This window comes from Macaca nemestrina, chromosome 14 (genome assembly GCF_043159975.1).
Source record: "Macaca nemestrina isolate mMacNem1 chromosome 14, mMacNem.hap1, whole genome shotgun sequence".
Lineage (NCBI taxonomy): Eukaryota > Metazoa > Chordata > Mammalia > Primates > Cercopithecidae > Macaca > Macaca nemestrina.
In genome coordinates this window covers 25277291-25303050 of record NC_092138.1, presented here as the reverse complement: position 1 = coordinate 25303050, position 25760 = coordinate 25277291, and the positions used below count along the sequence as shown (strand labels likewise).

General features: G+C 36.5%; 1 protein-coding gene across 1 annotated transcript in view; it reads left to right on the top strand.

Moving 5' to 3' along the window:
- The window catches only part of LOC105498954 (transmembrane channel like 1), a 170081-nt gene that overhangs the window by 21669 nt on the left and 122652 nt on the right, over positions 1-25760 (top strand). Inside the window, exons 3-5 of the mRNA XM_071077413.1 lie at positions 580-627; positions 6448-6619; positions 12441-12569. Of these exons, the coding sequence (XP_070933514.1) occupies positions 580-627; positions 6448-6619; positions 12441-12569 (349 nt within the window). The remainder of the gene's footprint in view (positions 1-579; positions 628-6447; positions 6620-12440; positions 12570-25760) is intronic.

The window sequence follows — 25760 nt, the reverse complement described above, 5'->3', positions numbered from 1 at the left end:
CATATTGCCAAAGGGAATCACATATTGGGAAATTTAGGCTATATTAATATAATACCTATAAAAATAATTGAAACAGAAAAGATCTGGCTTTAAGCATTTTTCTAAAGACTTTTTCATACTTGGTAAAAAAGGTTGAAATAAATTATTCTCTAGTTTTAGGTAGTTAATTTGGTTATTAACCTAATTGGTATGGGCATGTGGATATAGCTTTATTAACAATTCAATTTCTCGTGAAATAAAATAACCCAACAAACCCCAACTCTACCTATTGCAATACAGAATTCATTTTGGTTGAAGTTATTTTGAATTGAGCTGATAACTTATAACTTTGAATGGAGCTTATAACAGTTATGTTTTGCAAATCCCTGAAGATTATGAAATAGAAAAATCTTTGCATGGCATTGTATAAGATGCTGTAGCTGTATATCTTTAATAAATCGTGCTCATTTTCACAAGTTTATGGAAAAATTGTATTAACTGCACAAAAATGTTATGATAAAAACAATAAAAGTAAAAACTACTTACTAACAATTGTACAGGCATTTAAATAATTGCTGTACTGTTTTCTTTCCTCAACAGTACAAATCAAAGTGGAGGAAAAAGAAGACGAGACAGAGGAAAGCTCAAGTAAGTGGTGATGGGCCCACTTGGGATATGTTTCCTATGGAATACCCGTAAATTCAAGGAATTTATCCTCTTATCTTGTGGACTTGAGCTACCACATATAAGCAGAAGTGTGTGTGGATAACTTTTGATGGTCTTACAGAAGGAATCAAGTTCAGCAAACAGAATCCCCACTCTAGATTCCATCCAGTTGGCGTTGTAGGGGCCAAGACCGTGGTCCCTTGAATGTTCGCTGAAAAATCAACAAGCAAAAGGCATATTAATAGGAGAAAAGGCATATAATGTCTTGGAACATGTATTCATTAAAGCCTTAGGATGAAGACCCAAAGATAGAGAAAATTTTTCATTTTAATGCTTAGGTTCAACAAAGTATGGACAGCAGTATAGAAATATGATTGGACAAAAAGGGTATAATCTAATGTTTACACACTGAGTGGGGAAATGCAACAAGGCCTGTCTGCCTAGATTCTTCTTGGCCTCTCTAAGCAAGCATTTCTTTCTTCTGGGTGTGGGACAGGACCCTCTTTGGAATGAGGGTCTTATGATCTACACTCAAACAAGGTAGGGCGAATGATTTCTTGATGACCAATTTTTACACAGACAGGCAGAGGGAATGTTAGAGTAGTATTTTTAGGTTTTATGCATTTGAGGAGAATGTTTATTCTGCTGCTATTGGGTAGAATGTTCTGTGTATGTCTGCTAAGTCTATTTGATCTATAATGTTGTTCATGTCTGCTGTTTTCTTATTGATTTTCTGTCTAGATGTTCTATCCATTATGGAATGTAATGTAGGGTATTGAAGTTTCCTACTATAATTATATTGCTGTATGTTTTCTCTCCTGAGTTTGGTTAATGTTTACTTTATATATTTAGGTGCTTTTGATGTTGGATGCATATATACTTATAATTGTGATATCTTCCTGGTAAATTGACCCTTTTATTACTATATAATGCCCTTATTTGTTGCTTATGGCAGATTTATACTAAAAGTTTATTTTGCCCAATATAAGTATAGCCACCCCTGTTCTTTTTTAGCTACCATTTGCATGGCATATCATTTTCCATTCCTTCACTTTCACCCTGTGCGTGTCCTTAAATCTAAAGTGAGTCTTTTGTAGTTAGCATATAGTTGGACCTTGTTTCTTTTCTTTGGTTTGTTTTTTAATTCATTCAGCCACTTTACGTCTTTTGATTGGGAAGTTCAATCCACTTAAATTTAAAGTTATTACTGACAGAGCAAGATTTACTTTTGCCTTTTTGTTCATTGTTTTATGTTTTAAAGCTCTTTTGTCCCTTTTTTATCTCATGCTATTCTTTTTTATATTTTATTGATTTTTATTACAGCGATACACTTTGATTCCTTTCTTTTTTTCTTTTGTGTATCTTCTATAGAAATTTTATTGTGGTTACCATGGGACTTAAGTTCAACATCTTATAATTATAAAAGTCCTATTTTAGGCAGAAAACAATTTAACCTCAATTGCATACTAAAACTCTACACTTTTACTTTCCCTGACACTTAGTGTTATTGATGTCTTGATTTATATATTTTTATATTATGCATTCATTAACATATTTTTATAGCTACTTTTAATACTTTTGAACTTTTAAAATAAAATTAAAAGTTATCAATACACTGTCATTAAAGTATTATAGTATCCTGTATTTGTCTATATATTTACCTTTACCAGAGAGTTTTATATTTTCATGTGATTTTGTCTTGCTCTTTAGTGTCCTCTCATTTCAACTTGAAGAACTTCCTTTAGCATTACTTCTAAGAAAAGTCTAGGGGTGATTAACTTAGGTTTTGTTTGTCTGAGAGTCTTTATTTATCCTTCATTTATAAAGGACAGACTTGCTGAGCATAGTATTCTTTGTTGGCAGGTTTTTTCTTTTCAGCACTTTGAAAATATCATCCTACTTTCTTCTGGCCTGCATAGTTTCTGCTAAGAAATCACTGATAGTCTTATGAAGGTTTCCTTGTACATGACAAGTTGCTTTTCTGTTTCTTTCAAAATTCTGTCTTTATCTTTGACTTCTGGCAATTTAGGTATAATATGTCTTGATGTGGATTTATTTGGGTTCATATAATGTAGGATCTGTGGGCTTCAGAATCTGAAGGTCCATTTCCTTCCCCAGATTTGGGAAGATTTTGTCTATTACTTTCTTTGAATAGTCTTTGTGTCCTTTTCTTTCTTTTATTGTCCTTCAGAACTCCCATAGTGTATATATTGGTCTGCTTGTTGAAACCTCATAAAACTTTCTTCACTTTTTCTTATTCTTTTTATGGTTTTGCTCTGCTAACTATTTCAAACATCCTATTTTTCAATTTGGTAATTTTTTCTTTTGCTTGATTGAGTCTGCTGTTGGACCTCTGTAGTGAATTTTTGTTACTGTATTCTTCAGTTATTGTGTTAAGTTATTGTCTTGTATTCTTCAATATTTATCTCTGGTTATTTTTATATTTTTATTTCTATGTTGAAATTCTCACTTTGTTCGTGCATTTTTCTTCTGAATTTGTTGAGCATCTTTATGAGTTAATTTTAATAGTCTGTTAAGTAATTAATATATCTCCATTATATTAGGGCTTGTTTCTGGAGCTTTATCTTCTTCTCTTGTTTGGGGCATGTTTTCCCATTTCTTTATTTTTCTTGATTATTTTTGTTTGTTTTGGCATCCATATATTAGAAAAAACAGATTCCTTTCCCAGCCTTCAGGAGAAGGACCAGCCTTGTACAGGAGAAGACTTTCACCAATGAGGCAGGCCAGAGATTCTTGGGCCTCTCAAACATTTCGTGTGTATGCATCCTCTCTGGACTTGTGTGTCTAGGGAGGACACACAAAATCCCTCAATAAGAGGGATTTTTCAGCTGACCTTTTTCTTTTTAAGAATTCATAATCTCTTGTTCCCTCCAGTATTCTTCTGTCATAACATGTGCCTTCTGGGGAAGCAGCATGTCCTGAGTTCTTTTTTTTGTTTCCGGTGGCCCCCAGGCATCAACAGTATGCTGGGTCCTGTCCATGCTCTGAGACTGGCCATTCCCTTAGGCAGCCTCCTGAAAAGTCTGAACATTGGGTATATATTTCAGTCTTTTCTTTCCCATTTCAGGGGCAAGTCAAGAACTGGAATTCTTGCCAAGTATGTCATGCTGAACTGGGTGGGGAAAGGAGCTCTGGTGAATGAGTACAAACTAGTTCAAAACGTCACCTTTGTTCTCCGTGGCCCTGGACCATCTAGAATATAATGGGTCCTATTAGTGCTCTAGGAGACAAGTGGGACAGAAGCCAGTCCAGTCATCCTTTCCAAAAGTTGGAGGGAGTGTTGGTTACACTATCCAACTGTTTCTCCCCAGAGAGGTGCAGATTTGGTGTTTATCATCTGGTTACTCTGTGCTAAGTTGGGGGAGGGGCTACTGTGAGTGAGGCATACTATTCAAATGGCTATCTTTGCTCTCATTGGTTCCCAACCAGAGGTCTTTTCCTGTCAGTACTCAGATTCTGGCAAGACAGAAACCAGTCCTTTGGGAACCCCCAGAAAAATCCGAATGTTGGACACATGGTTCAGTTGTTTTCTCCCCTCCCCAGGGAGAAACTAGGAGATGGTGGGTTCTTCCCAATTGTATGGAGTTGTGTTAGCAGAGAGGGACTGTGGTATGAGGGTGTGTCAGATTTTTCTACCAGCTACTTAGCTGATTCTGTGTTCATCTAGGGTACAGGTACCTTTCAACTAGTTTCCGAATTTCTCACGAAGGGAGCTTATCTCCACATTGTGGTTGAACGTCTGTGGAGGAAAGGAGAGTCCAGGGCTTCCTATTCTCTCATCTTGTTGACGTCATCCCAGTAGTTTCGTTTTAATACAAAAAACACTAAAATTCAGAGCACCTAGTAGCTGCTTGGGTTTGTGAGTTTTTCGTGGGTGAATTGTTTCTCACCTCCTGTCAAGTTTTTGTCCTTTCTTTAATTAGTGACCAATGTGGCTAATAAAAGCTGGGTAAATATTCCGAATGCCACGATGGGGTTCAAATAACATACATTTGCCACAAAATTAAACAAACAGAAACTCATTCTTGATTCGGATGACAGAATATATACAGTTTTCCAAGCCCAGTTAGAAAAGTTATTACAGGTCGGGCGCGGTGTCTCAAGCCTGTAATCCCAGCACTTTGGGAGGCCAAGGCAAGTGAATGACTTGAGGCAAGGAATTCAAGACCATTCTGGCCAACATGGTGAAACCCCATCTCTACTAAAAATACAAAAAATTAGCTGGGCTTGATGGCTTGCACCTATAGTCCTAGCTACTCAGGAGGCTGACACAGGATAATTGTTTGAACTCTGGAGCTGGAGGTTGCAGTGAGCTGAGATTGTGCTATTGCACTCCAGCCTGGGTGACAGAGCAAAATTGTGTCTCAAAAAAAAAGAAAAAAAAAAAAGGAAAGTTATTCTGTTCCTCTCTCTCTGCTACCTGACATTTAGTAATATAGGTAATATTTAAGTCTTATACCTGAAATATCAATAAAAAAGTTCTAACAAGTGGTAATTAAAGATAATTTTGAAAAAAAAAGGATGACTCACACGTATGTGAAAAGAACATATTTATCTAATAAAACAACTTGTGAGATGCTATAATCAGTTCAAAGGAAAGTCCAAAGAATAGATACATTTATAGATAATAAATATTGAAATGATTGTACAAATGAAGGCAAAGTTGTTTTTTGAAAGGGGGCTTGTCTCTCCATTGGAAAGAGTTCATTTGTATGTCTACAGATAAAAAGTGTTTTATATTGCTTTATATGGTTATGTATAATTTTCAAAGTTGTCATATAGTTCTCATAAAATCAGAATCAGACAACACAGAAAGGCATACTGTAGATAATTCATAGTTTTCATTGAAATATAATTTTTTCTCCATGGTAGCCTCTATTTAAGAGAATAATGATAACTGTAATATTTAATTTTTTACAATAGTTTATGCTAAATGTTAGAAGAAGTTAGGAGCAATAGAAATGAAACTGAAGTAGTAATATTATGTTATAAACTTTGTGAAGGAAATTTTATCTTTTATCGTAATTATATCTCTATTCTTTACCTGGAAGCATCCTAAAAAGTTATGAACACATGAGTCTTTCATTGTTAATTGATGATAAAACAAAATAATGCTGTCATTATTCTCAATTTTACATTAAATTTATAAGTTACCTATTTCTATTCATAAGAAATAAATGATCAAGCAAATGTGTATGCTACTTTTTTTTAAAGAAAAGAACAAAAATATTTACAAAAAGGAGAAAAATATTTAGAATCAATAATGAAGAAAATTTAAATTGGGAGGAACCTCAAGGGTTGAATGAATTTCTCCAAAATTATTCTAGTTTGTAGCACCTCTTTAACGTTCCTCTTCTTTGTTCTAAGATAGAAATAGTAATAAATATGAACTGGGTAATCACTCAACAATTGCATAATGGAATGGTAATCTCTAAACTTGGACTTATTTGGTCTTAGAGGTCATGGTATGATATTAACCACCAAGCTGTTTAGTTACTCAAGTAAATGAAGACTAGAACTTCTTCAAAAACTTATTAAAATTTGGGAATCCACATTCACCTATTTGAGTCGATGAATCACAATGGAAATGGAAATCTAGATACATTTATTTAAATGACGGGCTGTGAAGTATGTATGCCATGATGCCTCTCATCATGATGTGGAGAATTGCTAGATTATGGTGTCAGATGTGTAATAATAGTTATTAAAAACTAAGAATAAGCTTGGTAGTGGGAGGAAGCACTTTCTGACATCACTCATTGAATCAACTGCTATGTTTAGGTGAAGAGGAAGAGGAGGAGGAAGGTAAACTACCTCGAAGAGAGAGCTTGAGACCAAAGAGGAAACGGACCAGAGATGTTATCAATGAGGATGACCCAGAACCTGAACCAGAGGATGAAGAAACAAGGAAGGCAAGAGAAAAAGAGAGGAGGAGGAGGCTAAAGAGAGGAGCGTAAGTTAGTTCTGATATCCTTTCAAAAGCTCCAGTGTTGAAGAAGATCACTCCTTTTAGATACTCTTTGACCTTAAAATTGGTAATTAAAACTACTTTTCGAAAGACAGCCTTAATCTGATGATGCTCTTTTATTCTACTCAATTAAATGTATTTTAATAGTTAAAATATAATTTTAAAATGAATGTATATTAAAAATGGACCATAAGAAATTCTCTTATGAAGGATCTGAATTATCATAGGTCATTGACATATTACAGTTAATTTAAAGATTTTAAAATTATCCCACTAATTGTATGCATATCTAGGTTAAGTAGAAACTCTTAAACAGTGAGCACACATCACTTTATCTTACAGAGCAGGGTTTGGAAAATTATGGCTAAATCCAGCCCAAGAGCTAAGAGTGGTTTTTACAGCTTTAAAGGGTCATTAATAAAAAGCAAAGATGAATATGGGACAGAGTTGTATATCTTACTCAAGGCTTAAAATATTAACTATTTGGCCCTTTACAGAAAGAAAGTGTGCTGGCCCCTATTACAGAGGATTTGGGTTGTCATTTTATTTTTAATACAACTCAGTTATCTTTCAGTTCCACCAGGAAAACATTTTAGTGAATGCCGACTTTGTGTAGAATAATACATTAAATGCTGTTTAGGAAAAATCCAAGAAAATACTTTTCTTGTCTTTGCTTTTTGGAAATTTGCAGATAGCAGGCAGGTAGGAAAAGTGTGCATGTAAAACACCTCTAATAAGAGAAAACCTCGAATGCAAGAGAACAGTCAACCTGTTCCACAACCCACAGGTAATAGGGCCATGTGAATCACCATCGGGTGGTAGAATCTCCTCCAAACACTCCTAAGACTTTAAAGCAAGAGGACATTTCTAAGGTGTCCTTCCAAGATGACACACTTTTGTACTCAATAGCTCTAACTATTGTATTGTTCTTTATAAATGATCGTCATTAAAAACAACTGTATGAAAAATTTGTCAAGTAGAGAAGCTTAGCATTAACAGACGATGGTTCCTTTTAGAATAAGAATAACGTCATCTACTTCACGTCTTAGTTTTCCTCCTCTTCTTCCCCATCTTCTCCTTTCTCCCTTCTGAATACCAAGACAAAACTTGCTTTTAAATTTTGTCTCTAGTATTTTTAATTTATATCTGCTTTTAAAGTTTCTTCACGCTTTATTCCTTTCAAAAATAAAATGCAACACAATTTTAAGTCCCACGTATTACTACGATTGTTAGTTCCATTATTATGTAGTAATAGTTCCTATTTAGCAAAGCTTATGCTTTCCAACAGCGGTATTTCATTGAGAAAACATCACTAATTGATGTATGCATGATATAGGTTGTGTTCCAAAATTTGCTTTTCTTCTTTATTTGTGCCTCAAAAAAATCCTTTTAAAAAGATGAGTTGGGCAGGAATTCCTCTGCTGTCTTGGTCTGCTGACAGCCCTCATGGCAACTGCTCAATCTCTAGGAAATGGGGCCATGTGAAGCAACTGGATCCTGTGGCTATGACAGTGTCTCTCCCTAGCTGGTCTCACTTTCATTTTGATCTTGAGAATCAAGATCCCTTACCTCCCACTCTTCCACATAACCAAACTGTCTCCATAGGTTTTGCAAATTGTATTTTTACTGCGACAATTTGCGCATCTATTATAAATAGTATCAGAAATTAGTTGTGATTATTGATAGTTCTGTTCTCTGTTTTAGAGTCCATTTTCTATTGTTCATTTTGAAGATAAGCATCTATCTTTTTTTAAAAAAGAAAATCTTAGATAATATTTTTGAGAAAGATTAGTAGGCAAATCAGGGCACATTTATTTGGGTTAATTAATTCAAGGCCTTTTTAATTTAAATATTCAAGTAATGCTTCAGGGAATTTCCCTTGCATTGACACAACATTTGAAACCAACTAAAACCAAGGTTGTAATGCTAACTATCTTTGGAGGCAGTTAAAAAAACACTGCCTTGTTAGACATTTTGGAGTATTTCCAGTAATATTACAGGCTTTTCCTGACCCAGTTTTAAGTGAATAAGTAATATATTCATAGCAGTGAGAAATTCAGCATATTATGCCTTCTTCTTCCTAACAACTGTTGTTTAAATATATCAAACTTAAGATAGAAAACCATTCTTGCACAGATTAGCCTGAAAATTTAGATGAGGCATGCCTATGCCTTTTAATATGATTAGCCCTTTCTTTGAGAGATTCTAGAAAAGTAGGTTTCCTGTAATGCTGGTTAGAAAAGTATTTTAATTACCTTCATATTTGAGGGTATCTTACGTGTCAGCAACTGCACCCTGTAACACAGCATGATCCTCCTGGTGAAATAAACAATTAACAACAGAGACGTAAAAGATATAGCAATCTGGGATCATTTAGTACCGAAATAATTGTCTTTCTATACCATAATAATCTCAGAGGTCGTTGTTCTATTTTAGTGTACTTTGAGCACTGGGTTTACGATGATAACCCTGAGCTATCCAGAAAAGTTTTGTACACATATGTTTATTCAATAAATTATTTACCCACCTCTACTTTTGTGCGGCATAATTTACTAATATCTTTGGGATACTTGGATATGAGCATGTAATTGCCTGCAATCTTGCAATCTTCAAAAGTCCATAATATAGTAAGGGACAGGCCACTTAGATACAAATTATTATGACATATGACATTCTATGTGTCCCAGCAAAATACAAACAAAGTAGCTTGGAGTCTCAGAGAAGCGAAACTGTTCCCATAGGCATAATTAGAAAAGGGATTATTAAAGACATTTCATATGATTTTTAAAGGACTTGAAATTTGGACAAGCTGAACTTATAAACTGATTAGTGTTAGAATTGTTTCTATTAAAGGGTTTCCGAAAGTTGGCATGTAGATTTAGTTACTTGGCAAATCCACACATCAGATAGGTAATTCTTTCATTCTTTGATGATGTTGGATTAGAGATGCTGTTTTACAGGTGATTCTTAATGGAAGTTCAGTAATGTAAAACTTTAAGGTAACTATATGTAAATATGAATTATTTTGAAATGGTTGGCAAGTTAAAGGCTTAACATATCAAGCAATTAAAGTATTAATCATAAAGATTTTTTCTAATTGACTTTATTACTGATAATTTCTTGCCATCTATTTTATTTTATTTTTGCTAGTTTCTGAAAATATTTCAGTAAAACTGCTATGTAATTTAGAGTTATTTCTATGTTTGCATGGAAACAATTATAATCATTTTAATTAAAACACATCTTTACCTCCTAAGACAAACTAACTCACTTATCATTCTAATTGGCAAATAAAAAAAACCTGTGGATATAGATGCAGTAAAAAAAAATCCTGAGATATTTTATGCCGTGGCTGCACAGCATCATAGGCTTTCATATGATAAACACCAAATAATTAAATAGAAACAACTCAATGCTTATCAGAGATGTATCTTAGAAGAGTGTACTTCCCTGGTTCTCTTGAACCATGATGATTCTTCTAAGCAAAATGTTTGGATTGTCCAAAAAACAAACTGTCGGTAGGAAGTGTTATTTTAAAGGGTTAATATGAATTTTTGTTTCAGTACTCATAGCACGATTAAAAACTATAGATTGGTGGCAAAGAAAGGAGATTGAAAGTCATTTTGTAGGGTAAACTATACAACTGTGGATATGTCCTGTTCCTCAGCTAGAACTTTAAAAAGCAGCTTTTGCCTTATTTCTACTGTGTCTAGTCATGAGCTTAGTGAAAAATAAATTGTTTTTCTGAGTAATACTAAACTGGATTACAATTTTTGTTATTGGTCCGTATCTAGTGAGGGGAGAAACTTCAACAGTTAATTGAACAGAGAGAATTTAATAAGTGAATTGTTAGGATGTATAAATAATGTTAATTAGACTACAGAAAAGGTAAAAAGATAAAGTATCATGGTGATGGTAACTACTGGAAGCAGCTACCATCCCAAGGGCTGGAGGAACAATGGAAAGGGTTAAAATGAAAACACTGTAGCCTGGGTGTTTTATTTCACTTGTAGTGGCTGCTATCAGATGCTAAAACCCAGGAGCTAAAACTCAGCCTCTGCAGAGGGGCTGATGCTCTGTGGCGTTGGTTTCTATGGGAGAGGTGATGAAGCTGGTTCTGCTAGCTTGTAGCAGATTGGTAATAGGGATTCACTTGCAGTACGGCAAGGATGCTCAGCTCCAGGAGTGAAGAAGTGATGCTAAGGAGGAAGTGTCACCCCTCAAAGCAAATAGGAAGCAGAGAGGAAGCCACAGGAAAGATGGAGATCCTCTTCAGTATCCCCTGTTGTCAGAGTCTATATTGACCCCACTAACAAAGCAGAAATATGACTCACAAAATACCAGCCCCAGCACCACAACGTTAATGTGTAGGAGGGTGTGTTTGAAGTTGGGACAATAGCTTAACAACTGAAATAATCTATTGCCAAAAAAACTGATCTCTATGATATGGTATTGCATGCCTCGATTTAAAATTATGTTGCTCTTGTTTAGATTTTGTTTTGAGCTCTGGACCCTATAGTGTTTTTGTAATACTAGGAACACAGAAAAGAAAAGCTACGTCTCCTGCTCAGTAGGAACTAAATTCCTTTGAAGGAATCCTTCAAAGGATTCACTTCCATCAAATATATTTCAAGGTGAATTTTACCAACTGAAGTTATAAGTTTAATTAACAGATAACAGATTAAGTTACCTTTGAGAAATGGATTTTTATTTTTCCCGATTTCAATTTTTCTTTCTTTCTTTCTCTTGAGACAGGGCTAACAAAATGTTTAAGGGCAAAGACATCTTCACCCTTAATTTATTATCCTTATTGAAAAACAAAATATTTAAATGAAATGTAGAATTGAGGGAAGGTATACAAGGGAACAAAGAAGAGAGGGAAATATCTTGATATATCTGTAATTATTCTTTCCACAGATTTTCTAGTTCAGAGAGTTTGAGGCTCTAGACATAAAAGAATTGCTTAGGCTGGGTGTGGTGGCTTATGCCTGTAATCCCAGCACTTTGGGAGGCCAGGGCGGGTGGATCACCTGAGGTCAGGAGTTTGAGACCAGCCTGGCCAACATGGTGAAACCCCGTCTCTAATAAAAATACAAAAATTACCTGGACAAGATGACAGGTGCTTGTAATCCCAGCTACTGGGAAGGCTGAGGCAGCAGAATTGCTGGAACCTGAGAGGCGGAGGTTGCAGTGAGCCGAGATTGTCCCACTGCACTCCAGCCTGGGCAACAGAAGGAGACTCTGTCTCAAAAAACAAGCAAACAAACAAACAAAAAACCCAGCTCATGCCTATAATCCCAGTACTTTGGGAGGCCAAGGCGGGCAGATCACCTGAGGTCGGGAGTTCGAGACCAGCCTGGCCAAGATGGTGAAACCGATCTCTATTAAAAATATAAAAATTAGCCGGGTGAGGTGGTGGGTGCCTGTAATCCCAGCTACTCAAGAGGCTGAGGCAGATTGCTTGAACCCAGGAGGCAGAGGTTGCAGTGAGCCAAGATCACGCCATTGCACTCCAGCCTGGGTGGCAAGAGCGAAACTCCATCTCAAAAAAAAAAAAAAAAAAAAAGAAAAAAAAAAAAAGAATAGCTTAGATTCAGGAAGGCAAACACTACTGCTTAAAATTGTAATAGTTTCAGTAATCCTGCATCAGTGTTCAGATTTGAGTTCTCACGCTTATGGGTCCTAATGTTGACTGTATATGGTCACATTTTAAAAAATGGGTTAAATATCTGATACCTACCTTCCTTAAGTTCCAAAGTCAAGCAAAGCTTAACTTTACTAAGGCGTTTCTTTTTTACTTTTAAAGAGAAGAAGAAGAAGAAATTGATGAAGAGGAATTGGAAAGACTGAAGGCAGAGTTAGATGAGAAAAGACAAATGATTGCTACTGTCAAATGCAAGCCATGGAAGATGGAGAAGAAAATTGAAGTTCTCAAGTATGGTGCCACTTTTTATGAGCAGAAACACTTTCCCCGACATTGATTTTCTAAATCCTCTGAATATTTCCTATATATATACACACACACATACACACATACACTGTATATATAGTATATGTAATATTATATATAATGGTCACCATCATAAACATGTATATCATATATCTGCATATATATACAAATATATGTATATTCACATATATCTGTTTCTTATCACTAGAGAGACTGGGCTAATGATTATAAATTGGAAGCAACTCTGAGAAATTGTTTAGAGTCTTTTAAATTCTCTGGTCATCTTTAATCATTTGTTCTTTAAACTGGAGTTTCGTTAGCTTAATACATTTGTTGCCACCTCTTTGAAAGAGATAATATATTTGAATTTTACAAGTTTGTGTGGATTGCACACTCTTGTTTCTCTTCAGGGCCCTGGTCTCAAATGATCTTTTCATGTGACAGCTCACATTAAAGCACAGAGAAGATGCTAGGCCAACAGAACAGTAAATAGGATTCCAATTAAAGGTTATGCTAATAGCTATTCCCCGAACATGTCAGTGACCCAATTTCAGTCTTATGTTGATGCTAATGTGGATGCAAACGCAGTCAGAGTACACAGATTTATAAACTCTTCATATGAAAAGTCAAATGATTATCCTATTCTGGGGGATGGGAAGATTCACCTCTGAGGATCACACTATATTTCCCTGCCCTGGTGGTTGGGGCAGGAGGAAAGGGCAGGTAAAAGGGAAACTGTTGTTTGTGATAACAGCCATGTTTGCATCTTCGAGTTTTGTCAAACATTGCATTCTTCCATAAATCATTTTTGTAAGTAGTAATAAGTTTTAAAAACTATCCCCTCACAAGCCTATTTAACTAGAAATGCTGTAAAAATGATAGTATAGTATTATTGTCTCTGATGATGAAAACAAGAACTGAAATAGCTATCAGGATAATTCACTTCTACTTTGGTTCTGCAAGAGCTTGTGTGCTATTTAAAGGCATCGCTTAATCTCCTGAAGCCTTAGTTGCCTCATATCCAAAATAAAGAACTATATTCTATATCTTCTCTGTGTGCTCGAAGCATAGCCATCATTTATAGTATTTTTGTTTTGTTTTATAGAGTAAGGTTTTCCAAGTTCCAAACAATGGTTTTCCCAGAAAACTTTTGCAACACCACAAAATTGTAGTCTGGGAACTCCCTTTGCATGCTCATGTACACATCCATCATAAATGAAAGCAAAGGCAAGCAGCATCCCTCGTTCCACAGAGCTACAAATTTTGTGTGTGCATGCACATGCGTCTGCACATTAAAATAATTTTCATTTAGTGAAGTGATAATGATGCTAAATTATAGGTTTTAAAATATTCTTACCTGGCAAAATAGAAGTTTGGCAACCCTACGTGGGCCCCTCAAACATATTTGAAATATTAATGGCCCATAAAATCCCCAAACCTGGGAACCACAGGTAACTATATATAGAATGTTTAAAATTGGAGCGATATTGTGAACATCCAAAATATATGGTTGAATAAAAATTCCAGGGACTACTTTTCCTTTCCAACTGCATGGAGGTGTAGAAATACCCCCCTGGTCTTTGCCTGTGTCTCTCGTGCAGGATAGTGGAGGAGACAACAGCTTCAGATTTGAGTTAGGATCTCAGATCTCCCATTTAATAGCTGTGTACATTTGATCGAGTTGTGTAGTCTCTCTACACAACTCAGATTCCTTATGAAATTGTACCTTATTGACAGAGTTTCTGGAATTATAAAGTGAGATAATTTGTGTAAAATATGGTGCCAGAACATGGCACATAGATGGGAAACCTAAGCTGTAGTTATTACTTCATCTCAGAACAGACTTGAAGCCTCATTCTTGAAGGGTGACAGGAGAGATGGAGAGAATTTGGGACCTGGCAAGTCTAGGTGGGAGCAGACCTAGCCACAATCAGACCCCAGAAGCCTTGTGGGATGGTGACACATTGGTACTAGTTTGGATAAACAGTAAGATTTTGAGGATGCAACAGAAGGATGTAAGGCGTTTGACAATTTAGCAAAATCCAGGACCAGACCATTCTCAGATCTTCTAAATCATAGCCATAGTCCTGTGGCAGATTTCAAGGTCTCAGGCCTTGGTCTGGAGTCCAAGAGTTAAGCAAATTTTAGCAATGAGGAGAGATAGGCATTAGCATTGGAAAGAAGGACAATATGAGTCCTTAGTACGAAAGCAGACACTGACAATGAGGAGACAGCACCTGAATCTAATCTAGACTATAGTTTTTTTATTTGGCCCACATGTTTTTTGTTTCTTTTTCTTTTATTTTTTTAATCGTGGCAGTATATACAATACAAAATTCACCATTTTAATCATGAAATGTATTTTCTTTATCACAATTTTTTTCAATATTTTAAAAAATTTAGGTTATTATTATTATTATTATTATTATTTTGCCCATGCTGGAGTGCAGTGGTGCAATCTTAGCTCACTGCAGCCTCAAACTCCTGGGCGCAAGGGATCCTTCTGCCTCAGTCTACCAAGTACCTGGGACTATATGTGCACACTTCCATGTTTGGCTAATTTTTTCTTTTTGTGTAGAGATGGGGTCTTACCATGTTGCCCAGGCTGATCTTGAACTCCTGGCCTCAAGCCATCTTCCTACCTCAGCCTCCCAAAGTGCTGAGATTATAGGTATGAGCCACTGCACCCAGCCTCAATCTTTTAAAAGTGGCAGTAAAATATTCAGATGTTCAGCTTTTCATGAACAAGTGGAAGATTTGGTCCTACATTCTTCCATCACAGTGACAGCTAGGACTAAGCACCTGGCCTCTATTAATGAGGCATTCCTTTTTCAATTTGCACCATTCTCAAACAATCCATATTACTTGTTTATGCTACTTGGCTGGACCTTGTAGACATTCAGATTTGCTGCCTCCTACCAGTGCAGCTGGGGGACAAGCTAGGCGTGTTACCAAGATGGGTGATTCAGATCTTCAAAGCCAAAGTCAGCTCACAGAATGGAAGCACAAATTTAGGCCCAGAGAAGAAACAACCGTGGCTTCTCACTTGTCAGCAAGGCTTACAGTCTGGTGATGATTTTCCATGGCCAGAAGTGGTTTCTGCCTTGTGGTTGCACCTGTGGATTCCAGCTGGTGCCATGACCGGGGCCAGCCTAATTCTTTTGGTTTCAGCCTCTGTGATGAAGTTGTTGGTACTTAAGTGCCCTCTCTTTGAATGCTCTATTGAGCTTTTTTTGAATGCCCTGTTGAGCTTCTCCCTACCAGATTCCAACTACATTATTAGAACAAGTGGTCAGTACTTCACAGAACAGGCAGGTAAATGTTTCTCTACCCCAGTGCTACCAATGCATGGGAGTGAGGCAGCTTTCCCTCCACCCTTTATTTCTTTCAGAGACATCTAAATTTGAGAGCGTGTTTCTAAGGATTATGTTATTAATATTACCCAAATTAGCCTGCATCATCACTCCTGGATAAGTCTATGAAACCCAAGATACTAGGCTCAGTGTAACTGGAATAGATGTTTTGATCAAAGGTTTGGATCTGTGCCTGGGTTTGAAGCCTTCTTGTTCTGGACTTGGAGAAAGTTTTGAAACTTCTAAAAGATATTTTAGACAGGGGCAGGGTTTTAAGATATATTTTAGAGTAAGCCTCAGGAATGGTGACTTATGGTTCTGTGGGTGTTATAGGAGACTCAGAGATAGTTCCCACATTTTTAAAGAGCATCTACCATTAGGAACATGAGCACGCTCAGGGCGTAGGGTCAAAAGATGGTTAATGTAAGTGGTTGCTACATAGCCAGACAGCTCTAGGAATTGGTTGTGAATCCGTATTAACCCTCAAACATGGCTCAGGAACTAGAGTTCAGCATCTTCAAGACAGTGGAATTGGCTCTATACAGCTGAAAGGAAGCCATCTCCTTTCCATCATCACTGTGGAAATTGTGGTTTTCATTCTATGTTTTATTGTACATTAATACAATTTCACACACTCCTGTAGCCTTAAACCTATTGAATGACAATCTCTTGGTGGAAAGGCAGGTGTATCTGGCCCAGACCAGAAATGTATATTTTTATTTTTTGATCTAAAAATTACTGATATGTAGTCAGAATGGAAGCTGCTGTTCTCAATTCTGACAGAAAGCTCCGCTAAACAGAATATTCAGTTCTACAGATGATTTATACAATGAGGAAGAGTGTGTGTGGGGAGTTGGAGGGGGGAAAGGGAAACTGTGTCATATTTTCCAATTATTTGAAAGTCAATTTCTATATTTTATTAATCACTTCATTTAAAAATATCCATTAATGAGAATACAAAGTATGATTTTAAACTGTTCACGGGTTTAACTCAGAGGTTGGATGACTAGATCTTTCCTACTTGTAAGAGGTCGCAGCACTTACCTGATAGCAGCCAGCACAAGTGAAATAAAATACCCAGGTAGAAAGTAACAGGTCTACTTATTACTCATCTTGAAACCTAAGACTTTTAACTATATCAGAACATTATATGTGGTAGATTAAAAGTGCTCATGACTAAACCTAAATAAGCAACCACCTTATTTTGTTACAGTAGAATAGGTTTTAGACTGAAAATTGAGACTTGGACTTTGGGCTAAGTGCTTCCTATGACTTCTCCTCTTTGAACCTCAGTTTATTCAATTATAAAACAGATAAATTGGATTGTGGACCATGGTCTTCAAACTGCTGTCCTCCAAAATCACGCAGTTTGGTGAAATCAAATCAGGGCAAAGGAGGCAGAGGTCACAGGGAGAGCTACTGGGCCACAATGCCGGCTTCAAGAACAGACCTATGGTTTCTCTCCTCTACACAGTGTACTTCCATATAAAGCAGTGGTTGGAAGAAAGATTGCTTCTGTGGCTATTAAAATAAAAAAAAAAAACAGTTTAAAAAACCCACTTAGCTGGATATTTAAAGAAACTTATTTTGGAGAGGGGACAGTTCTAACATTTCATGAGTCTACAAATTAGGATACAGAAACACTCCAAGTATACTTTTGCAGGGAATTGGCTCTTGGATAGACACCATTAAAATGATTTATTTTGATAACAAAAATGTTTATTTAGCTATTATACTGACTACTTTAATTTCTGAGCTTCGTAGCACCCTGACCCAATGTTTCTGGGAGTTGTCCATTGGCTGGCTAGGCCTGGTGATTTATTAATGAGACACCCAGTAAAGCCAGGAAAGTTATCCTCAGATTTCATTCACACTTAAACAGGTGCTTCAAGCTGTCAGCTGGCCATTAAGGTAACATTCCTCCTTATTCAATCTCCCTTGATCTTTTCACACTTCTTTTCATTTGTTTGTTTGTTTTTTTAAATTTGTTTTCTTTTTAGTTGGGAGAATGAATACATTTCTAGGAAAGTAGAAACAGACCACGGTTGATTTCCTCTAATGGAGCTATTGGGAAAACTATCTAGCTTCCATCCTCACCCTTTCTCTCCTGTTTTCTCGGAGCTTAAGATTTTCACAGACAAGAATCATGGTGTATACTTTAATTCACAAAGCTTTTTCTCTCATCTGTCATCGTGAAGGAATGAAAGATGCTATACAAGAGGACATTTAAGCATGTGAACACACCCACCAACATACCCTCAAAACATTCTGGATTATTTTCTTTTTAAATTTTTATATTTCCATAAGTTTTGGGGGAACAGGTGGTATTTGGTTACGTGAGTAAGTTCTTCTGTGGTGAGTTGTTAGATTTTGGTGCACCCATCACCTGAGCAGTATACACTGAACCCATTCTGTAGTCTTTTATCCCTCATCCCAATCCCACCCTTTCCCCAGAGTCCCCAAAGTTCCCTGTATCATTCTTATGCATTTCCATCCTCATAGCTTAACTCCCACTTACAAATGAGAACATATGATGTTTGGTTTTCTATTCCTGAATTACTTCACTTAGAATAATAGTCTCAGTTTTATCCAGGTTGCTGTGAATGCACAATATTTCTTTCTTTTCTTTTCTTTTCTTTTTTTTTTTTTTGAGATGGGGTCTTGCTCTGTCACCCAGGTTGGAGTGCAGTGGCATGATCTTGGCTCACTGCAACCTTCACTTCCTGGGTTCAAGCGATTCTCTTGCCTCAGTCTTCCGAGTAGCTGGGATTACAAGCATGTGCCACCACACCCAGCTAATTTTTGTATTTTTAGTAGAGACAGGGCTTTGCCATGTTGGCCAGGCTGGTCTTGAACTCCTGACCTTGGGTGATTATGCCCACCTCGGCCTCCCAAAGTACTGGGATTACAGGCGTGAGCCACCATGCCAGGCCTGAATGCCAATATTTCACTCCTTTTTATGGCTGAGTAGTATTCTATCATGTATGTATACCACAATTTCTTCATCCATTCATTGACTGATGGACATTTGATCTGGATTCATATTTTTGCCATTGTGAATTCTGCTGCTATAAACATGCATGTATAAGTATCCTTTTTGTATAATGACTTCTTTTCCTCTGGGTAGGTACTCTGTAGCAGGATTGCTGAATCAAATGGTAGTTCTACTTTTAGTTCTTTAAGGAATCTCCACCCTGTTTTCCATATTGGTTGTACTAGTTTACATTCCCACCAGCAGTGTAGAAGCGTTCCCTTTTCACCACATCCATGCCAACATCTATTATTTTTTGATGTTTTGATTATGACCATTCTTGCAGGTGTAAGGTGGTATTGTGGTTTTGATTTCCATTTTCCTCATCATTAGTGATGTTGAGCATTTTTTCATGTTTGTTGGCCATTTGTATATCTTCATTGGAAATATTTGTATATCTTCTTTTGTATATCTTCTTTTGAAAATTGTCCATTCATGACCTCAGCCCACTTTTTGATAGGATTGTTTGTATTTTTCTTGCTAATTTGTTTCAGTTCCTTGTAGATTCTGGATATTAGTCTTTGTCGTATGTATAGATTGTGAAGATTTTCTCCCTGTCTGTGGGTTGTCTGTTTACTCTGCTGACTATTCCCTTTGCTGTGCAGAAGCTCTTTAGTTTAATTAAGTCCCACCTGTTTATCTTTGTTTTTGTTGCATTTGCTTTGGGGTTCTTCGTCATGAAGTCTTTGCCTAAGCCAATGTCTGGAAGGGTTTTTCCGATGTTGTCTTCTAGAATTTTTATAGTTTCAAGTCTCAGATTTAAGTCCTTGACCCATCTTGAGTTGATTTTTGTATAAGGTGAGAGATGAAAATCCAGTTTTATTCTCCTGCATGTGGCTAGCCAATTATCCCAGCAACATTTGTTGAATGAATAGAGTGTCTTTTCCCCACATTATGTTTTTGTTTGCTTTGTCAAAGATCAGTTGGCTGTAAGTATTTGGATTTATTTCTTGGTTCTCTATTCTATTCCATTGGTCTATGTGCCTATTTTTATACCAGTACCTTGCTGTTTTGGTGACCATAGGCTTATAGTGTAGTTTGAAGGAAGGTAATGGGGTGCTTCCAGATTTGTTCTTTTTGCTTAGTCTTGATTTGGCTATGTGGCCTCTTTTTTGGTTCCATGAATTTTAGAATTTTTTTTTCTAGTTCTGTGAAGATCGATGGTGGTATTTTGATGAGAATTGCATTGAATTTGCAGATTGCTTTAGGTAGTAAGGTCATTTTCACAATATTGGTTCTACCCATCCATAGGAGCATGGGATGTATTTCCATTTGTTTGTGTCATCTGTGATTTAATTCAGCCATGTTTTGTAGGTTTCCTTGTAGAAGTATTTTACCTCCTTGGTTACATATAGTCCTAAGTACTTTTTTTTTTTCCCCCGTGGCTATTGTAAAAGGGGTTGAATACTTGATTTGATTCTCAGCTTGGTCACTGTTGGTGAACAGCAGAGCTACTGATTTGTGTACATTAATTTTGTGTACTGAAACTTTGCTGAATTCATTTATTAGTTCTAGGAGCTTTTTGGAGGAGTCTTTAGGGTTTTCTGGAGTGGGCATCCTCATCTTGTTCCATTTCTCAGAGGGAATGCTTTCAACTTTTCCCTGTTCAGTATTATGTTGGCTGTGGGTTTGTCATAGATGGCTTTTATTACATTGAGGTACGCCCCTTGTATGCAGATTTTGCTGAGAGTTTTAATCGTAGTGGGATGCTGGGTTTTGTCAAACACTTTTTCTGTGTCTGTTTTTTTGGGGGCGCTGTTTAAGAGCGGAAAGTTTAATAGGCAAAAGAAAGAAGAGAAAAGCACCCCCATGCAGAGGTGGGGGTTTCTGAATGGATCCTCTCTTTCTGCATCTATTGAGATGATCATGTCATTTTTGTTTTAATTCTGTCTATGTGGTATGTCACATTTATTGGCATGTGTATGTCAAACTATCCCTGCATCCATGGTATGAAATTCACTTCATCCTGGTGGATTATCTTTTTGATACAGTGTTGGATTTGGTTAGCTAGTATTTTGTTAAGGATTTTGACATCTATGTTCATCAGGGATATTGGTCTGTAGTTTTCTTTTTTTGTTTTGTCCTTTCCTGGTTTTGGTATTAGGGTGATACTGGTTTCATAGAATGATTTAGGGAGTATTCCCTCTTTCTCTGTCTTGTGGAATAGTGTCAACAGGATTGAATGTCTGGTAGAATTCAGCTGTGAATCTGTCTGGTCCTGGACTTTTTTTGTTGGTAATTTTTAAATTATCATTTCAATTTCATTGCCTGTTATTGATCTGTTCAGGGTTTCTAATTCTTCCTGATTTAAGCTAGGAGGGTTGTATCTTTCCAGGAATTTATTCATCTCTTCTAGGTTTTCTAGTTTATGTGCATAAAGGTGTTCATAGTAGCCTTGAGTGATCTTTTGATTTCTGTGGTGTTGGCTCTAATATCTCCTATTTCATTTCTAATAGAGCTTGTTTGGATCTTCTCTCTTCTTTTCTTGGTTAATCTTGCTAATGGTCTATCAATTTTATTTATCTTTCCAAAGAACTAGCTTTTCCTTTAATTTATCTTTTGTGTTTTTGTGGTTGTTTCAATTTCATTTAGTTCTGCTCTGATCTTTGTTATTTCTTTTCTTCTGCTGTTTGGGTTTGGTTTGTTCTTGTTTCTCTAGTTCCTTGAGGTGTTACCTTAGGTGGTCTATTTGTGCTCTTTCAGACTTTTTGATGTAGGTATTTAATGCTATGAACTTTTCTCTTAGCACCACCATTGATGTATCCCAGTAGGTTTGATAGGTTGTGTCACTATTATTGTTCAGTTCAAAAAATTTTCTCCTTTCCATCTTGATTTCATTGTTGACCCAACAATCATTCAGTAGCATGTAGTTTAATTTCCATGTATTTGCATGGGTTGGAGGATTTCTTTTGATTTCCAGTTTTATTCCACTGTGGTCTGAAAGAGTACTTGATATAATTTCAGTTTTCTTAAATTTATTGAGACCTGTTTTCTGGCCTGTCATATGGTTTACCTTGGAGAAAGTTTGATGCACTGATGAATGGAATGTATATTCTGTGGTTGTTGGGCAGAATATTCTGTAAATATCTGTTGGGTCCATTTGTTCTAGGGTATAGTTTGAATCCATTGTTTCTTTGTTGACTTTCTGTCTTGATGACCTGTCTGGTGCTCTCAGTGGAGTATTGAAGTCCCCCACTCTTATCGTGTTGCTGTCTCTCTCATTTCTGAGGTCTAGGAATAATTGTTTTATAAATTTGGGAGCTCCAGTGTTAGATGCCTATTTATTTAGGATTATGGTGTTTTCCTGTTGGACAAAGCCTTTTATCATTATTTAGTGTCCCTCTTTGTATTTTTTAACTGCTGTTGCTTTAAAGTTTGTTTTGTCTGATATAAGAATAGCTACTCCTGGTCACTTTTGGTATCCATTTGCATGGAATGTCATTTTCAACCCTTTTACCTTAAGTTTATGTGAGTCCTTATGTGTTAGTTGAGTCTCTTGAAGACAGCAGATACTTAGTTGGTAAATATATATATATATTTTTTATATATATTTTTAATTATACTTTATGTTCTGTGGTACATGTGCAGAATGTGCAGATTTGTTACATAGGTATACACATGCCATGGTGGTTTGTTGCAACCATCAACCCATCATCCACATTAGGTATTTCTCGTAATGCTATCCCTCCCCTAGCCCCGTATCCCCCAGCAGGCCCCAGTGTGTGTACATGTGTTCTCATTGTTCAGCTCCCACTTATGAGTAAGAACATGTGGTGTTTGGTTTTCTGTTCTTGTGTTAGTTTGCTGAGAATGATGGTTTTCAGCTTCATCCACGTCCCTGCAAGAGACATGAACTCACCTTTTTTATGGCTGCGTAGTATTCCATGGTGTATATGTGCCACATTCTTTATCCAATTTATCATTAACGGGCATTTGGGTTGGTTCCAAGTCTTTGCTATTGTGAATAGTGCCGCAATAAACATACGTGTGCATGTGTCTTTATAGCAGCATGATTTATAATCCTTTGGATATATACCCAGTAAGGGGATGGCTGGGTCAAATGGTATTTCTCGTTCTAGATCCTTGAGGAATCACCACAGTCTTCCACAATGGTTGAACTAATTTACACTCCCACCAACAGTGTAAAATCTTTCCTGCTTCTCCACATCCTCTCCAGCATCTGTTGTTTCCTGATTTTTTAATGATGGCCATTCTAACGGGCGTGAGATGGCATGTCATTTTGGTTTTGATTTGCATTTCTCTAATGACCAGTGATCATGAGCCTTTTTTTCATATGTTGGTTGGCTGCATAAATGTCTTCTTTTGAGAAGTGTCTGTTCATATGCTTTGCCCACTTTTTGATGGGTTGTTTGATATTTCTTGTAAATTTGTTTAAGTTCTTTGTAGATTCTGGATATTAGCCCTTTGTCAGATGGATAGATTGCAAAATTTCTCTCCCATTCTGCAGGTTGCCTGTTCACTCTGATAGTAGTTTCTTTTGCTGTGCAGAAGCTCTTTAGTTTAATTAGATGTGATTTGTCAATTTTGGCTTTTGTTGCCATTGCTTTTAGTGTTTTAGTCATGAAGTCTTTGGCCGTGCCTATGATCTGAATGGTATTGCCTAGGTTTTCTTCTAGGGTTTTTATGGCTTTAGGTTTAAGTCTTTAATACATCTTGAGTTAACTTTTGCATAAGGTATAATAAAGGAATCCAGTTTTAGCTTTCTGCATATGACTAGCCAGTTTTCCCAACACCATTTATTAAATAGGGAATCCTTTCCCCATTTCTTGTTTTTGTCAGGTTTGTCAAAGACCAGATGGTTGTAGATGTATGGCATTATTTCTGAGGTCTCTGTTCTGGTCCATTGGTCTATATATCTGTTTTGGTACAAGTACCATGCTGTTTTGGTTACTGTAGCCTTGTAGTATAGCTTGAAATCAGGTAGCATGATGCCTCCAGCTTTGTTCTTTTTGCTTAGGATTGTCTTGGCTATGGGATCTTTTTTGGTTCTATGAACTTTAAAGTAGTTTTTTCCAATTCTGTGAAGAAAGTCATTGGTAGCTTGATGGGGATAGCATTGAACCTACAAATTACTTTGAGCAGTATAGCCATTTTCATGATATTGATTCCTCCTATCCATGAACATGGAATGTTTTTCCATGTTTGTGTCCTCTCTTATATGGTTTGTAGTTCTCCTTGAAGAGGTCCTTCACATCCCTTGTAAGGTGTATTCCTTGGTTTTTTATTCACTTTGTGGCAATTGTGAATGGGAGTTCACTCATGATTTGGCTCTCTTTTTGACTGTTTTTGATGTATAGGAATGCTTGTGATTTTTGCACATTGATTTTGTATCCTGAGACTTTGCTGAAGTTGCTAATCAGCTTAAGGAGATTTTGGGCTGAGACAATGGGGTTTTCGAAATATACAATCATGTCATCTGCAAAAAGAGACAATTTGACTTCCTGTTTTCCTAACTGAATACCCTTTATTCCTTTCTCTTGCCTGGTTGCCCTGGCCAGAACTTCCAATACTATGTTAAATTGGGGTGATGAGAGAGGGCATCTTGTCTTGTGCTGGTTTTCAAAGGGAATGCTTCCAGTTTTTGCCCATTCAGTATGATATTGGCTGTGGGTTTGTCATAAATAGCTCTTATTATTTTGAGATACATTCCTTCAATACCTAGTTTATTGAGAGTTTTTAGCATGAAGGGCTGTTGAATTTTGTCGAATGCCTTTTCTGCATCTATTGAGATATCATGTGGTTTTGGTGATTGGTTCTGTTTATGTGATGGATTATGTTTATTGATTTGCGTATGTTGAACCAGCCTTGCATCCCCAGGATGAAGCTGACTTGATCATGGTGGATAAGCTTTTTGATATGCTGCTGGATTTGGTTTGCTAGTATTTTATTGAGGATCTTTGCATTAATGTTCATCAGGGATATTGGCCTGAAATTTTCTTTTTTTGTTGTGTCTCTGCCAGGTTTTGCTATTAGGATAATGCTGGCCTCATAAAATGAGTTCGGGAGGATTCCCTCTTTTTCTGTTGTTTGGAGTAGTTTCAGAAGGAATGGTACCAGATCCCCTTTGTACCTCTGGTAGAATTCAGCTGTGAATTCGACTGTCCTAGACTTTTTTTGGTTGGTAGGCTATTTATTGCTATCTCAATTTCAGATCTTATTATTGTCTATTTAGGGATTCAACTTCTTCCTGGTTTAGTCTTAGGAGGGTATATGTGTCCAGGAATTTATCCATTTCTTCTAGATTTTCTAGTTTATTTGTGTAGAGGTGTTTATAGTATTCTCTGATGGTAGTTTGTATTTCTGTGGGATCGGCAGTGATATTCCCTTTATCATTTTTTATTGCATCTATTTGATTCTTCTCTCTTTTCTTCTTTGTTAGTCTGGCTAGTGGTCTATTTTGTTGATCTTTCAAAAAAGCCAGCTCCTGGATTCATTGATTTTTTTTTTTTTTTGAAGGGCTTTTTGTATCTTTATCTCCTTCAGTTCTGCTCTGATCTTAGTTATTTCTTGCCTTCTGTTAGCTTTTAAATTTGTTTGCTCTTGCTTCTCTAGTTCTTTTAATTGTGATGTTAGGGTGTCAGTTTTAGATCTTTCTTGCTTTCACTTTTGAGCTTATTGCTATAAATTTCTCTCTACACACTGCTTTAAATGTGTCCCAGAGGTTCTGGGTCATTGTTTCTTTGTTCTCATTGACTTCAAAGAACATCTTTATTTCTGCCTTAATTTCATTATTTACCCAGCAGTCATTCAGGAACATGTTGTTCGGTTTCC